General features: G+C 39.9%; 1 protein-coding gene across 3 annotated transcripts in view; it reads right to left on the bottom strand.

Moving 5' to 3' along the window:
• FGF12 (fibroblast growth factor 12) overlaps nt 1-18496 on the bottom strand; it is a 580565-nt gene that overhangs the window by 208162 nt on the left and 353907 nt on the right. For all 3 annotated transcript variants that reach the window (XM_004603002.2, XM_004603001.2, XM_004603000.2), the window contains one exon: nt 732-842. In XM_004603002.2, coding sequence (XP_004603059.1) covers nt 732-842 — 111 coding nt within the window. The remainder of the gene's footprint in view (nt 1-731; nt 843-18496) is intronic.

The following is an 18496-nucleotide window of genomic DNA, read 5'->3' as shown; positions in this document are numbered from 1 at the left end:
TGTTTTCAAATTTTTATCTAAAAATTAAATATGTTGTCATAACTTGATGATTTTTCTCTAATTAGTAAACTGGCCAACTATATAATTTAATCAGTTATGACAAAATTCCAGCAATACTAATGATCTTAATATTTCACTATTTGTTTTAAACTCTACAAGGTGTGATATTTACCCATCTTTACTCTACTGTTACTATCCTATGTGCTCTAAAATGTCACATTATACTGTTATCATACAGCATAAAAAGAATTGTAATTACTTCATTTCTTTGAAAATTAGTAACCGGGCCCTTACTCAAAAAGAAAATAACATTTAGTAACAAATTGTGTGTATTTAATGTTTACCTCAAGAAGTAATTGTGTGTCTTCCAGGAATTATATTCTAAGAATTGTTAAAATATACTTACCATTTTCTTTCATGATTAGAACACCATTTTGGGTTGGAAGGTCTGTCTTGTTTCTATGGAATATTTACATACTTACATTCCTGAATATAGACATGGAGTCCCTTTGAAACTCTTGAGTCCCCGACTTACTCATTTATACATAAAAACTTCTCTCCCTTATCTGCCCCTTCATTAAAAGAAAGTTTAGCAAGAAGAGTAAAGAAAAAGTCACCATCTTACTGTCAGATAAACAGTTCAAATGGCAGCCTGCCCTTGTTTTGAGTCTCAGATACTCTGGGCCATATATTTGATTATAAGTGGATTTCAAAAAGTTAATGTTCCTTACTGTAGTCACTGTTTTCGTCCTTGGTCCCATCAATGGTACCATCTGGGTGCATCTGCAGGAAATATCCCTGCTGGCTGAATAACCTTGTCACAATTCCTTTCAGCTGGGGTTCTACAAAACAAAAGGAAGTGATTATTTAGATTTTTATTTGGCTCATAGAAATATACACTTGCAAATTGTCAAAAAGTTCTCTAAGTAAACACCCAAATACTAGTAGTTTAACTATTAAAATAAGTACTTGAAAGGGGAACATTTTAGTAATGCATCTTTGATTTTCCCTTCTAAAGGAAGACCCACTGTATTTGCAATCATAATTGAAAAGTAAATCATAAGTTAATTTCAATTAGAAAAATGCAGAGATATCCTGAAAAGATGAATTGTCTCTTATCCTTGTGCCTCTCTGATATCTGACTGCAAGATATCACCAAGTTTATGGTCTCATTCCAAAATGTCTGTTTAGACAAACTGCCATCATATTTCCCCAGCTTCTAACAGGAAATATAGGACACAGAAGACAGCTATCTATTCTTTCTGAATATGAACTGTCCATCAGAAACTCCTGGATTTTAAATTCTGGTCAAATTTAGTCAAAAGAATGGTTCAGTGAGAACCAGAGGGAAAAGTAAAACCTCTATGACCATGAAATGTCACTGAAAAGGGTGAGCAAATGAATTTCACTTCAGCATATACCTCATCAGAAAGGAGTTCATATATGGCCAATGTCCTTTCTCCATTCCACACACAAACAAAAATGAAGTCATGTATATTTCTCTAAATATTTCAACCAAGGAAGAGGTGTATACTTTTAAAAAACTTTATAAAATCTTTTATACTTTAAAAAAACTCTCTGTGAACTAATACCATCAAATTGAACTTTGAATGCCACATCTGGGTTTTTGGACATCAGACAGCAAATATTTAAAGCCTTCTTAGTGCGATGCTGTTGTATACAATCTTATTTCTACAGAATTACTACCATCTTTGTTTCTAATTCAGTTTTGGATAAAAATTAGATTCTTCTAATGCATTATTGCTCTATTTCCTAAAAATGAACAGAAACAGGAAAATGCTGCTTCCAATAATAAAAACGGAGAGCAAAATGGAAGCCCTACGATTGCTGAAGTAGCAATATATTATTCCCAGAAGGACAAACCTTGAATTTCAAATGACAACTTTCTTCCCTCACCCACTTATCCAACCAATACATATACCAAATCTCTTTTTTCACGTGACATGCAAATAAGTACTCTGTTAAACTATTCAAATTTATTGATGCTTCGATCCAAAAAGAATTATTTTTTGTTGACTGGTACTTAAGCAGTGAGTGCATCTAACATTTGGAGAATAGAGTTGCTCCTCTAATACAAGTTGATGGTTGTTTTTGGCAAATTTGATAGTCAGAGACAGTTAAATATATGAGACAGTGCCTATGCGAACATGTCTTCTTCTAGGCAGCTCTAAACAGAAGAAAAGATGTAAGAAAGTTGAGAATGAGGAAAAGGAATACAAAGAAACAACTACACGTAAAATTTAGCATTATGATTGATAGTTAAATGTCAATAAATTGTGAGTATTAATTCCATTATTAACTAAATAATATTATTAATAATAGTAAGTAGGAGGTGATTTAAGTAATTGCTGGGACCCTCAATTGCTTGAGTGCATTATAATCCACTGTCCTGAGTAGTGGTAAAATTAAAGTGATAACTCCATCTTTAATCACTGATTTCCATCCCAACATGCCATAGACTTTTTAGAGATGAATGTAGCTGACAAAAAAAACTCATAAAAAATAATAGCCAGTATCCTTATTACCATCTAAAAGTCCTACACAGGGTCAGTACAAGATAACCTCTTCTATGAAACTTTGATTATTGCAAATGAAGATAGCTAAATTAAAAAAAAATGATGAATGCCTCTGCCACAAGACTCACTGGTTGATGGGTAGGTGCCAGAGAGACCCCATAAACTCTAGAAATAGGATTAGCCAACCCAGCTTTGAACCACAATTGCTGTGTTGCCCTAAGAAAACCATTCAACATTTGAAATTTGTTTCTTCCAGTTTAGTGGTAAAAACAATCCTTATGTTTTAATTATAATTACTGAGAAGGGAAGAGTAGAATCTAAAGTATGAAACCTTCTTAAAATATAAATCACAATTTATTAGATCTAATTAAAATTATGATCTAATTCTCCCTCTATGGAAATGAGGGGGAAAGTGACATAGAACAAGCTTTCTGAAATAGACTTTATGTCTTTTAATTTCTGTTTTAGTGTAATACTAATTGAGCTTGTAGAGTCCCTAAGGTGAACAGCGGACAAAGAGAACAGAGTAGAAGAAAGAAATAGGAACTAAAATGATAGAATGGAAGAAAGAGCTCTATCCTACAATTCATATTTTACTTCCGATAAGTTTGATTAAGTCACTTGAAGATGTCATGTTTTTGTTGATAATAAGAGGCATGGCGGCTGAGTAATTAATGCCTGCAAATGATTGTTTTCTTCATGCTCCTCTTTCAGTAGCTGTAATTAAACACATCTTTTGCTATGGTGAAACTATCCCCCTGTTGGAGCTCTGGGAATTCAGGTTGGAAACTCCTGTTCAGGATAATGAGCATCCAGCTTTACTGCTCGAGAGCAACAGAGTCTGCTCCGATTACAAGCTCAGAGTCTGTATTTTAATTATGCGATGATTCATAAAAGTGAATGTCTTGCACTGTCCGTGCTTCAAAGGAGACCGGACTGTACACTGAAAAGATGACCTGAGCTAGACTGTGCTGTGGAAAGCCTAGGTCTACACCCTTGTTACTATCTATCAAACTCTGTAAGTCTCTCCAGGTTCAAGATCAAGATCCCTACAGATGTTACTCCTGAAAGGGAAAAAGTGGAAGGGTTAAAAAAGTAAGAAATCTAGGGCAGAAGAGATAGTAGAGAGGGTAAAGCACTTGTCTTGTCTGGGGCCAACCCTGTATCTATCCCAGCACCACCTCTAAGCCCCTCCAGGAGTCATCCAGGAGTAAGTTCTGAGCACCAGTGGTCATGATCCAAACCCAAACCGAACCTTCTTGGCATCTGTAGCATCCTGGATGCGTTCATTAAATATAGAATTTATTTGTGGAATAAAGATATCTAAAGAGAAACAAAGCATACTGTTCTCAGGAATCACACTAATTCTGAAGTTAATTTACATAATATGAGTGTGGGATAGATGTTCAATGAGGGATAGAGGTATGGAGGTTTGTGTGCACAGCAGGGCAATGAACTAATACATTGCCAAGGCCATGTGAAGGCAACTTATCTATCACTTTACCACTTTGCTGTGTTACAGACTGACCATTTTATAGGCAAAGTAAGCAGAAACAAGCCATTACAGACAGACAAGAAATGGATAGAAGAAAGGACAAAGAAAAATACTCATAGTATTTTCTAGAAATAAAATACACTCTGATATCCACATAATGTGTACTGAAGTTCCCAAATGCTACGCAACTACATGTGTGTTCTCAATAAATGCTCAAAGGACAACAGTAAAATAAGAATAAGATTAGTGAGATAAGTCTTCGTAAACTAATTTTTTCAATTTATCCTTGTTTCTAAGATCATGCTTCTCCAATATTTTTTTACCTCTATGAAAATGATGGTTATATTAGTATATCAGGGGTGTCGGATTTTTATCTCTTGCTCTCGAAAATGGTGTGGCAAATACAGCTAGCTTTGCTCCCAAATCCATTTCCTCTTTTTCCTGGGCACCCAGCTAGACCATATGTCCTAGCCTCCCTTGCAGTTAGGTTTGGCAGATGAATGAGTGTCATATGGAATGTAAGTGGAAGTGATATGTGCCATTTTCAGGCCAAAGCTTTTAAAAGCACACATTCTCCTCCACATTTTCTTCTCCTTAACACTGACTGGATTTCGATGGCAAAAACTCATGGAACATCAACAAAATGGAAGAATGCTGAGTCCCTGAATAACTGATGAGGAAAAGACAACAATAATCCAACATTATGGGTCAAATATACCCACATTTGACCATTTAAAAAAAAAGGCGAATAAGAAATCCACTTTCAGTGATCATGCAGTGACTTCATCCAAAGAACAGGATAGAAGTGTGGGGTAGAGGTCTCAGTAACTTTGAGAGTAAAGAAACTTAACAAGCAACCTTTGCTAGGTTCACAGTTGATCAAGGCTCACACTAACAGTCATTTTTTTTTTTTATTGAATTACCATGTGGAAAGTTACGAAAGTTTCAGGTTGAAGTCTCAGTTATACAATGCTCAAACACCCATCCCTTCACCATCACACTAACAGTCATACGTTATACTAATCGCATGTATCTGTGACACGATATGTTAAGAAGTGACCTTTATATCCATGATCTCCAAAACATATAAGCCCAATTTAAACATCAGGAAAACATGTAACAAATCCCAACTCAAAAACTGTTTCTATGTGACAGCCGGCCTCTAGTCTAGCGAAGTCTGAGAAAATGTTAGTCTAGAGGAATTTAAGCAAACAGGTGACCTAACTTAATTCTGTTTAGAAAACATATCCTATTGTACAATATTTAGAAAAACAGGTAAAAACTAAGGAAATCTGAACATATATGGGCTTTAGCAAAGCATAATTTACCAGTACTGATTTATGAAGTGTCACAAATAGTAACTTAATTTTTCAGTTAAATTTAAAGCAATTTTAAAATAAAAATTGTCGTAAAGGTAGTATTTACTGCTCCAAACACGATTCAGAAATGTATAGGAAACCAGGGAAAGCATAGGAACTTATGTTCAACCCTGGTTCTCTGTAGGATGATCATGCAAGTTCAACAGAAGGCTCAAATTCAACACACTGAGACTAGCAAGAACTGGAGACACTATCTAGAAAGACCTCCTGATGGCTTAAACTATAGGAGCAAGAATAATTATCTAGGAGTACAATGGCACCCAAAACAGTCACAGCCAAGGGAACCTGATCATGGGTCAGGATGAATGTCAGAGATAAGACAATAAAAATCAGAATTAGAAAAGACCTTGGAATATAATACCTTTTTTCATCAAAACACCTTCTTTCCTCCTCATCAACATTTTCAAAGTTCCCGAAAGAAAGTACAATGAATTGAGTGCTCTCCTTACACATGGCACACATTGGTTCGATCCTCAGCATCACCAAGGGTGAGTCCTGAGCCTGGAGCCAGGAGTAAGCCCTAAGTAACAACAGCAATGGGCCCAAAACAAAAGAGAAAGTTAAAAGGGCCAGAAAGATACTACAGGAGATAAGTTATTCACCTTGGATGGGAACCACCTCAGTTGGAATCTCTGGCACCTAATATGGCTCCACTAGCATCACTGAGGAGTGAAGCCTTTGCACAGAGCAAGAGTAAACCCTGAGCACTGGCAGGTGGTCCCAGATTTGATAATAACTATTATTAGTTAATATTTCATTATTTTGTTAATAATTAAAATTTAAATTTAAATGAGGTCTAAAGAAAAATGTCTTGTTGATGTTCAACTAACACATGGAAGTATTAGGCTAACAATCTGTCTCATACATCAAATTAACACCATACTTCCCTTTATCAAGAGCAGGCAAAAAAAAAAATCTCTATTTTATACAAACTAGAGATTGGCGTCTAAACAGAAAGAGAGGAGAGGATAGATGACTGAGTTGTGCTAGTAGAGTATGAGGGTGATGAGAGGTTATAGGAATATACAAAAAAATGTGTATGTATATCTGTGTGCAGATAAGTTTGATACTACAAGTGAGTTTTGCTTATGAGACCTGGTAAATTGCAGGCTCCACTTAAAGTGCCCCCATGAAAACTCCCGTGTCAGATGTAGAATGCAGAGCCAGAGAGCCTGTTACGGGGCCTGTCATGCATGCAGGCCTGGAATCCCTGAGCACCCTCTGGCAGACCAGGGAGCAGGGGGCACTGCAGAGCCCAAGCAGCACAGCACAATCACACCTTCTCAATGAACTACCGGGGGTCATGCAGGTCAAGAATTGCAAGGATGGACCTGGACTTTCAGAGCATAATTGGGAACTCCAAACAAAACTGTAAAAATAAAATATAATGGTGGTCCAAGTGGGGCTGGAGAGATAGTCCAGTGGGTAGGGTGTTTGCCTTGCACATGGCCAACCCAGGTTCGATTCCCAGCATCCCATATGGTCCCCCGAGCACCACCAAGAGTGATTCCTGAGTGCAGAGCCAGGAGTAACCCCTGAGCATCGCTGCGTGTGACCCAAAAAGCAAAAAAAAAAAAAAAAAAAAAAAAAGGTGATCCAAGCTTTGCCACCATGCCAGGAGAATGAATGCAATAGAAAGACTGGCTCTATTTTATCAATTTTTATTTTACCTATTTTTAACTACACATTTTTCCTGATGATTTTATTCCAGGTTAGTCCTTACAAAAGCTTAATGTGTGTGACTATGTGTGTGCGCACTTTTTTTTTTTAAATTTTCAGATTCAATGACTCATAGGAATGCTGTCTCTTATCCAAGGTTGCAGAACTGGAAAATAAAAAGGAAAAATTTGTTGAAGAATCTACAGCCCTCGCTGCTCTCCAGCACTTGTCATTCCCTTTTCGGACACTGGCAAAACTTAAATATGTCCAGAGGGAAGAGAACCACCATCAAGAGGGTACAGAGGACTGTCAGAAGAAGAAAGGCTAAGAGAATGGTGACGTGCGGCCTGAAACAGGAAGGACTCAGGGGGCAAGAGAGCTGTCCCCCACTTTCTTGAGAAGAGACAGAGGTAAGAAGCCAATTTGTTCCAAGTAGCTCCAAAGAGCTAGAATTCAGAGCATTGGAAAAAGTTACTGGGAAGGAGGTTAAAAACAAAACAAAAACAAACAAAAAAACCTTTTGGTAAATTGTCTTCAACAGTAGTCTAGCTGATTTTTTTTTTACAAGGGGTGGGGGGAGATTCTATAATTGGTCAGAGGAACAGGTAGAAGCAAAAAAACTACAAAACTTCAAGGCAGAGCAGCTCTGAAGGACAGAGATGTCGCCAAGTGCTAAGGTATGTTGCCTGACAAGACAAGGTCCTCTCCAATCCCGCTATCCTGGAAAGCTTTGGCTAAGCCAGATGGTCTGCTAAATGCAAGTTCATTTTTCTGTGTCTTAGTGTATGCCTAGGACAGGGAATTTAAAAGACTATTTAGCAGGCATCCTGAAATTTCAAAGTTCTTTGTAAATGTTAAACATGGATTTTGAATAATTTGATTTTTTTTTTAATCAGTCTCTATGGATTTACAAATGGGCCTGCAGTATTAAGGTTTAATGTAGCCCACTTAAAGGAACTGAGATTGAAGAGGTTGTTAACTGTGATTCTTGTCAAGTGCTTCTGGGGCTTCACACTGCTGCAGATTTCAAAATTAGACTATTATGGTTGGAAAATTGTTCATGAACAGATACATTTCGGACCAATCAGTGATAAAGGGTAAAGATGAGGACAGATTCACAAATCAAAGACCCAGACAAATCCTAAATGGGATACAATAAGACACTTAAGAAGGCTAAAATTTATCATGGCTTTTGAACACACTATAAAAATCATAGCCACACTCAGCTGTGGGAATTCATTAAGAATACATGTTGCTTAGTATAAGACATGCAAGCCTGAAGCCCCTCAATCCCTCAGTGCACTATGTGGGACACTGGAAAGGCACATTTCATAGACCGGAACGTGTAAAGAAGCAGAGTATCTGCAGGACTTGACAGAATGTGCTTTGCAGGGTGAAAAGAGTTTCACTCAGGGGCCAGGGGGTAACTCAAAGGATTGGAGTACAGCCCTGGCATGCGGGCTGCCCTGGGTTTGATCCCCGGTACTGTATAGTCTGCAAATCACTGCCAAGGGTAGCCCTGGTGATCTCTAGAAAAGCCTATAAGACTCAGACACAAAATAACAAAGAGAGAAAGAACAAAATCCTGCATGTGTCCTCAGACTCCACAAATAGAGGTGAAGAAAAACATCAGCTGGGACTTGCCTGAAGACCAGGGAAATCCCTGGGAAGCACTAACAATTACCAAAGAATTCCGAATCTGTAAGAACCTGTCTATGTTCTTCCAATAGACATTATGACACGCTGTATTTTTTTAAAGGATTAATTGAGCTACGGATTTGGAGGGAGGTCATTTCTCTGAACACAGGAGGTAACCAGTGGTATATTAGTTAACCAGATTTTTGTTAAAACTTCTCCAATCTGAGTCCCTTGTAGCTGGTTTCCATGGTGCAAATTTTCCCATGATGGCAGAATTAAAGCCAATCCTTGACAACAGTGAAATGCAAACTCAGAGCTGGGAAAAGACCAGCACAGTGAGCTCCAACACACCATGGCAGAGAAAAAAAATGAAACTTATATTTTAGTAGGATGCAGAAAGCAAACAGATAAACAATCTCTATACAATAGTGTTAGTGTAAGTGCTCTGATGAAAATGAAAGCAATAAAAGAGATGGAGTGTAGGGCGAATGCATGCATTTTTGCAGACAGAGAAGCTCACAGATGACTTCACAGAGAGTGCACCACTGGGGAGATCCAAGAAAAGAAAAGACAAATGGAAAGAAAGAGTGTAAGAAGTGCATTCTGGGCACAGGGAGCACCAGCTGCAAAGTAATCAAAATGTTTGCTAAGACCAGACACTCTCAGACTACAGGCTCCCTGAACATTCTTCCTCTAGACCAGAAGTTGGCAAACTGTCTCTCTGCTTCTGCCAATTTTGTATATAAAGTTTTATTGGAACACAGCCATGCCCATTCATTCACACATTGTCCATGGCTACTATGACAACGGAGGTAAGTCACTGCAACAGATACTCTGCAGCCGCAAAGCCTAACATATTTCCTAAGAGGTCTTTAAAGAGAAGGTTTGCCAACTCTTTTTCCAGTTCCAGAGTTGTACAGTTTCCCCTGCCTGAAGAACCAAATCCTCGTCTTTCTCCTCTTTGGCCTTGAAGGCTCAGTTTTCTTCCTCAGGTTCTCTGATGTCCTAAAGCAGGACTGACCCTTTTCCCGGCCGAGTCCCTTGTCCGCATCTTAGGAACTAAGTCCACTTACTGTTAGAGCTATTTGCTTACATGACAGTCCTTCATGACACTGGGGGTTCCACAAGGGTAGGGACCTTGAATCATTCATCTTTCTGTGTCAGCACCCAACACAGTGCCAGGTATAGGATCAGCGGGGAAAGCTGACCAAAAAAAAAGTGATATCTGGGATATTTCATTGTCACCCCTGAGTTTCCAAGGAGCTTCTGATCTGCAGACATATTATTTGCAGCCGGCTAATATAATGTTTCGGTCCTCAGTGCACCACTTCCATTTTCAGTCCCAGACCTTCCCCCTCCCCTTCATCCCCTCCATCTCTGAACACAATCTTCTCAATCCCTCATAAACTGCACAATTTCTAAAGCCCAGCATTCCTTCTACTTCACTGGCAGTCGAGTGACCTTGAGATGGGAAATCCTTCACCTTCACACAGCCTCAGCGCCAAATGGAGAGAAAAGGACCTGCTTTCACCTGCTTTCCTGGAGTCTCCTCCTCACTGAAGCAGTCTGCGCACAAGACAGAGCAGTACAGGAATACTAAGCTCAACTAAAATGCCCCTAGGGATAGGGTTTTTGTCCTGAACCAATTTCACTTCTCATGTCACTGGCCCCTACCCTCCCAGCTTCTCTGTAGCATGCACATGGAAATTTAAAATAACTCAAATATCATTTATTGACTGCTGACATGGGTATGAGGTACAAAGATGAGTAAGAAACAGTTCCTGCCTTGAAGGCACTTATTGCACTGTCAACACACACACACACACACACACACACACACACACACACACACACACACCACTAATCTTTCTGGCAGTGAACATGAAAAGTGCTGTCACAGAAGAACAAACAAAATGCCGGGAAGTCACAGAGCAGGATGATAATTTTACCAGGAAGATAATTCTGCAGTAAGAGGGAGTAAAGAAAGACTCTTATGGTGAGGCAACATTTTCAACTTAACATTGAATAAACAGGGAATTTGCTTTGAGTAGCACCAGCTAGAAATCTGACCCAGAAGAACACAGAGCTAAGCATGATCAGCGTCTGCGCAAGCCCATGGGTATAGTCAGATGTTGGAGAAATACATGGCTAGAAATGACAAAGGGAATGACGAATTCAGGACTCTTTAAGTCCCAGAAGCAACACTAACAAGTTCTACCTTACCCTTTAAGCCAATCATATCCAACACTTTTGAGTTTACATTTCTATATGTAAAAATCTTAATTTTATTAAGATTAGCACTGTTGCACTGTTGTCCCATTGTCCATCGATTTGCTCTAGTGGGCACCAATAACATCTCCATTGTGAGACTTGCTATTACTGTTTTTGGCATATTGAATACACCACGGGTAGCTTGTCAGGCTCTGCCATACAGGTGGGATACTCTTGGTAGCTTGCCTGGCTCTCCAAGAGGGATGGAGGAATTGAACCCAGGTTGGCCATGTACAAGGCAAACGCCCTACCCACTGTGCTATCATTCCATTAATTACTATTGTATTTTTAATCTTAATTTGTACCCAGTCTCTCTTATCTCTATGTCTCTCTATTTCCATCCTTGTCTATATATACATAAATATGCACATGTATGTAATATAAGTATTACATACATGTGATATGTATGTAATAGGTATGCATACCTTTCCATGTGATAGGTATGCATATAGGTATTACTAGATAACATAAGGATGCATCATAAATAAAAGCTGAAATTTTAGATGAGACCAATACTAAGCAGAAACTATTTAAAATTAGTTCTTTTCCACATGTCATAGGACAGGTCTGAAGCAAGCACTTCAGACAGAAATATAAGCCATGACTGTCATAGGGGAAACACAGAAGAATTTTAAGTCCAAAATTAAATGATGGAAGTAATACCTTATAAAACAAACTGGGGGAAATAAAGAAGAATAAAATAGAGTGGGTAGTACTGTGGTCCTGGCTGTCACCTAAGTGGCTTTAGCCACTCAGCCACTTTGATGATGAGGCAATATGTGTTGAAGGATTACAATATTTTGGAAGCTATCAGTGAGGAAAGTCGTATTATGCATTTGCCTTTCTAAGAATTCCTGCTCATAAAAGGGAATTTGATTATGTCCAGTCTATGTAAGTCAGAACCGTTGGTTATTGCAGACTATCTCACCCATGGGAGAAGAACAATGGAACCAACACTGGAACCAACTTAACTTCCAGGCAAGTGAAGAATGAGCTCTGCATGAAGTTACTGAGAGGGTACAGTGAGTTAGACATTGACCTTCAACCTGGCTGGTCTGGGTTTGATTTCCAGAATTCCATATGGTCCTCTGAGTCTCACCAGGACTGAATACTGAGCATAAATGGATAAAGTCCTGAATACTGCTGCCGATGGCTCAACACCCACTTACCACCAACCTCCCCCTGCATAAAAAAGAATGACCTCTGCAGAACGCAGACCGGAAGAGGTATGAAACATTAAAAATAATGCTAGACTTTTTAAAATGTTAGAACCAGAAAAGTCATCTAGGATATTGTGCATCTATCAACACTGCAGATAAAGCAGGGAGAGGAGAGACGACCTGGAAGTACATCTTCCGATCTTTATTGTCTGGGCACTTGACAAATACACCACGATCTTTCCATGCTGAGCTAATGAAAATGAAAGCCATTTGTCATCATTGCAGAGGTACCCTGGCTTGGTCCCAAACTAGCGGTATGGTATCTAGAAAGCGATTTTCCCTCTTCCTGCACCTAATTTGGTTATTTGAAATTGTTTCAGTGAATGGGTCCTGCTTCTGAAGGCTGTTCTAGGAATTCGGGAGAAATATGACAGTGTAGCTTCAGACTAGGAAGTACTGTGGCACTGTCACAGAAACTGTTTTATGAATCAGGAAACTGAGGCTTGAAGAAGTTGTTTGTGCAAAATTATAGAGCTCATAAATGTCTGGTTCGATCCTTGAACCCAAATGCCATCTTCTTTTTTGCCCTTCTCAGCATGGAGCAGCAGCCGTCACTTGAAGTCAAATAAGCTGATTCTTCCTCTTTTTCCTTCATTGATCTCCCACCCCCAAATAGTAGTAACAACAAAGCAAGGAATCTGTAATAAGCAACAAACATTAAACTACAGCTGACCACACAACTTTGGACTCCTCAGACAAAATGTGGGGGGGACCAAATGCAGACAATCAGGCACTCTTATTCACACAAAAATGAAAGCATCCTCTTTTGGCCAGGCAATGTGTCTTGGTAAGCCTTCAGTCCTCTTTTCCACAGACACAACTTTTAGCATGAGAAAAAAAAAGAATTTTTTTTAAAAAAAGGACTCATTATATGGAAGAGCACAGGAATGACAGTTTGCTGACACTGGAGTTACTACAAAGTCACGTCTGTCCTAAAACTGTCCTGCATCTCAGAGGAGATCTGGAATGAATTTTGAGACAGCAGACCTGGGGAATTCCCTCATCTACCCATACACCACAAATCCAAAGTACCTGCAGGTAAAATGCTATAGTTGTAAATGTGATATTTCCCCTCATTTTTCAGAGTCACCCAGGAAAATGTGCAGAATCAACCAGAGTGAATAGACGAAAAGCAACACTCTCTGCAAACAAAGAATGGCAAGTTCCAAGAGCTCAGTGGCAAATTCAGGCCTGGAGTGGATTCAGGGGGGATGCACTGGAGAGGAATCAAGACAACGGAAAGTTGAGCCCAACTGTCTGCTTGTCTCCCCCTTCTTTGTCGGGGCTATTGATGGCCTCCGGCTAGAAGTTGCTAGAAGTTGTTCTCCAACTGTCGCCACACTAACACTCATGCCCTTTTCCCCCTTCCAAACACACTACAGTGGAAGTAATATTTTACTCAATAAAGTGGATCATGTCACTCTTCGGCTTGAACTCCTTAATGGCTTTCCACTTTATTTACAATAAAATGTCAAACCCTTAGCATGGCCTCGAGAACTTTGTACCATCTGGCTCCTGCCTACATTTCATCATCATCTTAATTTACTTTCCCTGGCTCAGAAAGCTCTAAACACACACACAGCTTCTTTCTCTTCAGACAAAGTCCTCGCACATGTTCTGCCTTGGCCTGGTCTTATTTCTTCTTATAATAAATATAATAAATATAATAAATGCAAGCCACAGATTAAACCACTTCCTAGAGGCAAGAACCCTGACACAGATCTGCCTTTTAGTCTTATCTTCTAGTCTTATCACTGTCAGCACACATTTTCCCTTCAGAAAACTATTCCTAATTTATAAGTACACATTCCTTTCCTTTATTTAATACATCCCCCTCCTCTATGGCACCGATGAGGGTGAAGCCAAGATTCTCGTATCCATCATGAAATGCCAGTGTTTAGAATCATGACTACTAACACAACACAGAAATAGGAGACAAATTTGCTCAATGAACTGGTTTCCCCTCAGAATTTCAGGTTTTCCATGTGTCTGACAATATTGGTAACTTAGTATCTCCCAAACCTACAGAACTCATGTAAGAAAGGTATTTACAAGCTGTCCTCAAAGAGTTAAGATTGAAAAATGGAGAAAATTTTTGATGAATTACAATGTAAGCCACTGTATAAGAGATTGTTGAAATGTTGATGAAAAATATAACCAACAAGGACTGGAGTGATAGTGAAGTGGGTAAGGTACATGGGCCTGGCACCTGGACCACCCTGGTTTGATTCTCTGCACCCCATATTGTCCCGTGAACCTCACACTGACAAGTAGATGCAAACTCCAATAAACAAAGAAATGAACCAGAGGCTCTAGATAACAACACCAAGACAATTCTCTCAAGAGACATACTATAATTCTAGATACCTATTGGGGAGAGGCGACGGGACCTGCATTGTTCACTGTCAGTTACAAGGCAACTGATTAAGGTATTCATAACTTCTCCAGCTCATAATTCTCCAAAATCTTGAGAAAGATACTTATTTGACTTTAATACCCAGTAACAGCTTTGAAAAATCATCAATAGTTTTTCATTTGTATGTGACAGATCTGGCAAAAAGAGGAATGAGTGGCCAAACAATCAAATTTTTATTATTAAGTCTATTTAGGAAAACAGTTAAACATTAATATGTACAGTAAATGTTAACTATTGTTATAGAACCAAAATTGTAAAAATAACATGTTTTAATTGCTGTTTCCAAAATCTTAATCTTGGTTCTATTTTTATAAAAAAAAATAATACTAGGGGGCTGGAAAGGTAGTACCATATGTAAATCATCTGCCTTTCACATGGCTACCTGGGTTCCATCCCTGGCTCCCCACAGGGTCCCCCAAGTCCCATCAAGAATGATGCCTATGGGCCAGAGCGATAGTACAGCAGTAGGACATTCACCTTGCATGCAGCCAATGTGAGTTCGATCCCCAGCGTCCCACATGGTCCTCCAAGCACCGCCAGGAGTGATTCCCGAGTGCAGAGCCAGGAGTAACCCCTGAGTATCACTGAATGTGATCACCCCTCCCCCAAAAAAAACAGTGATACCTGAGCTCAGAGTAAGCAGGAATCCCTGACCACTGCTAGGTGTGGCCCACAAACAAACAAAAATTTAATTTTAAAGCCAGAGAGATGGTGTGGAGCTTAAGATGCTTGCATTATGTGCAGCCAACTCAGACTCAACAGCCAGCACTGAGTATGTTCCCTCAAGTACCAGCAAGAGTGATCGCTGGACATAATTTGAGGAATAAGCATGAGAACCACAGGGTGTCTCTCCAAACCACCTCCAAATAGTTCAATTTTAGAATCTCTGCTTTTACAATTAGATGAAAGATAAGTGAATAAATTAAGGACCTGTGCATGAATGTATCCTCGGAAAACCCATTCAATTCGTGGACTATATTTACGGTGGCAAGTGGAATAAAATTAGAATGCACATTAGGTTCCATCTTCAAACTTTGATAATAAAGTCCTAAAACTTTCCTCCTACGCCAGGTAGGTATTTTGCTAAGGGCTTTCAACTTTGTTAAAGATTCTCCTGATTATCATTTGGAGATGTATAAAAATTTGCCATTTTTTTCACTTTAATTTCTTGAATTCTCTCTTTTTTTTTTATTTTGCGCTTTTTGGGTCACATCTGGCGATGCACAGGGGCTACTCCTGGCTCTGCATTCAGGAATTACTCCTGGCGGTGCTCAGGGGACCATATAGGATGCTGGAAATTGAACCTGGGTCGGCCGCGTGCAAGGCAAACGCCCTACCAGCTGTGCTATCGCTCCAGCGCCATCTTGAATTCTCTTTTAAGATCAATTATTCCATACATTAAAAAATAATAGAGATAGCCATGGCACTTTGTTGGGGCTGGACTGAGCTATCAGGGCGAGCCCATGTATACTGTACTGTACTACGGACAGGAACATAGGGACCCATGAAAATGGGCAAGACTTCTCCTGTGTCCTGACTGGTTTGGATTAAGCTGAACATTTTCCCCCTTCAAGCTGCCTTCAGAAAAATAATTTCAGCATACTGAAAAGAGCAATTTTTCCTTCTCTCACAGAAGCCTGGCTGGTCTTTGACATGCAGATGGTGTTAGCCAGGCCTGACCTTTGATATTGTAAATTGTAGATTTCAGGTGCAGGCCCAGCTTTGTCTTTGGGATGTAAATCCAGGTGCCTGTAGAAGGTTTCAGTTTCAGTTTTGTATCTTTCCCTTCTGAGTTCTGTATTCTTTTCCGGAGGCTATAGGCCTACCCATACAAGGAAACAATATGTTTCCATTGTCTCAATGTTCTCCCTGTAACATTTTGATGCCTTTGGTGACGTCACTATATTGCGTCCTTTAGAGCTACCATGATCAATAAAAGGAGGTCCACGAGGCCCTCTGCCTTTGCTAAGAGCCAGAGCAAGCCTTAGTCCTCCAATCAATACATTTCTTCCGCGTTCCTATCTCAGCGCCTCAGATTGATGTAGGCAGGTAGATAGGGAAAGGCCCCTGGCAATGAAACTTAGATCATCAAAGTCTCCGGGGAGGAGCATCCTGAGACTGACCCACCCTGTGGACACAGGAACTGCACCCGATAAGACCTTCAACAGACTCTGAGGATGATAGACCCCTCCCCAGGAGGTTCCCCGAAGAAGGCTATCACCACTCCCAACCTCCCTGGTAACCTTAGCAACGGACTTTTACCTGGAAAGAAGCCCCCACGTGGGGGCAGGTTGGAGAAACCCTATAAAGGCCACCTTGAACAAAGGAAGTGCGCGCATATGCTGCCTGAGCCCATGTGCTGCTTGTGCCATGTGGCCGAGCACATGTGTCGCCCGCATCTCCCCCCATGAGATGTGTACTTTCATGCTTTCATGTCCAGTGCTAGGGTGTGTGTAGAGCTCTCTCCATCTTTGGAGGAGCCCGCGTTCTTTCTTGAGCGCGTTACTCCTACTGGTTTTCCTTTTCCACTTATCTCTTCCTCCTTCCCTAAGACCTTCTAAATAAAGTCTGTTACTTCACTGCTTGTCTACTCCTGAAATTCTTTTCCGCGAGCGAGACAAGAACCCAGTAACCCTGGGTCCCGAGTGTTTGAGGCGGTTGGAGAGAAAGTGACCGTCTTTCTCCTCCCCGCTTCACGAGAGTCACCCGTGGGGCCCACCGACGTCACGATTGCACGAACGTTCACGCAACAACACTTGGTAAGAGTTCACCATGGATTGGGGACTATTAAATGAAATCTATGCATAGCATTTATCCATTCCTTCATAGTATTTATGAAGTCTATGGAACTTGTTCCTTATTTTACAGATGATATTGAATCACAAAGAAATAAAGTCATGATCAAAGGTCCCACATTTCATAATAGAAGTGCTTTGGGGACTTAAGCACAGGCAATCTAGCTCTAGAACCTACAGTGCAGCCTGCTATATATTTGGGGGACGAGTCACACCTGGTGGTGATGAGAGCTAATCTCAGATCGATGCTTGATGGACTGGGTTCAAACCCTTAGTGCTCAAGGGACCATGAGGTGCCCGGACTCCTCCATATACAAAACACACTCTAGTTCCTAAGCTAGCACCAAATGTCATCTTTTCCCCTTTTTTTGGCTTTGGACTAGCTATGCCCTGTGGTGTTCAGGAGCTACTCCAAGTTTAGTGCTCAGAGTTTTTTTTTCAGCAGTGCTCAAGAAACCATGTGGTGCCATATACAAAAACCTGTACCTCTCACACAGTCCAGTCCTTAAAATTTTTTGCCCAGCCCTCTTACTGCTCTTTATTGTCCCTCAAAAGTCCATCAATTATCTATACATATCTAAAATATACTAACATCTTCTATACTTGCTTCAGATATTTTACAGAATCAAAACATTACAGGAACCTTAATTCTATTTCAATACTTTCTTCATCAGAACCATCTCATTTCTGATTTGGGTGTGAAGGCTTCATTTTCCTCAAAGTTATCAAGTATCCCTCACTACTGATGACAAAGCCACTGTAAGGCAATTTATTACCATAATTTATCAGCTTTTTCTTCTTTGATCTTAAGACACATTGTTCCTATTGTAATACTATGTGCCAATTTTTTTAACTTAATTTTTATTGAGGTAACACTGGTTTACTAGAATATAAACACTTGTTTTAGGAATGCAATGTTACCACACATACCTACTACCAAAGAGCCAATATCTCTACAGCACAGTGCACTGGACCCTTCTTAGCACACATTCAGCAGCCATCCTCTAACTTAGTGACCTCTGTTCGGTGGACAAAGTCTAAGAGTTTGTTTCCATTGAATACTGACATTTCTCTTGCTTTATCGTC

Source organism: Sorex araneus, chromosome 2 (assembly GCF_027595985.1).
Source record: "Sorex araneus isolate mSorAra2 chromosome 2, mSorAra2.pri, whole genome shotgun sequence".
In the NCBI taxonomy this organism is placed as follows: domain Eukaryota; kingdom Metazoa; phylum Chordata; class Mammalia; order Eulipotyphla; family Soricidae; genus Sorex; species Sorex araneus.
This window is presented reverse-complemented; position numbering and strand designations above follow the sequence as displayed.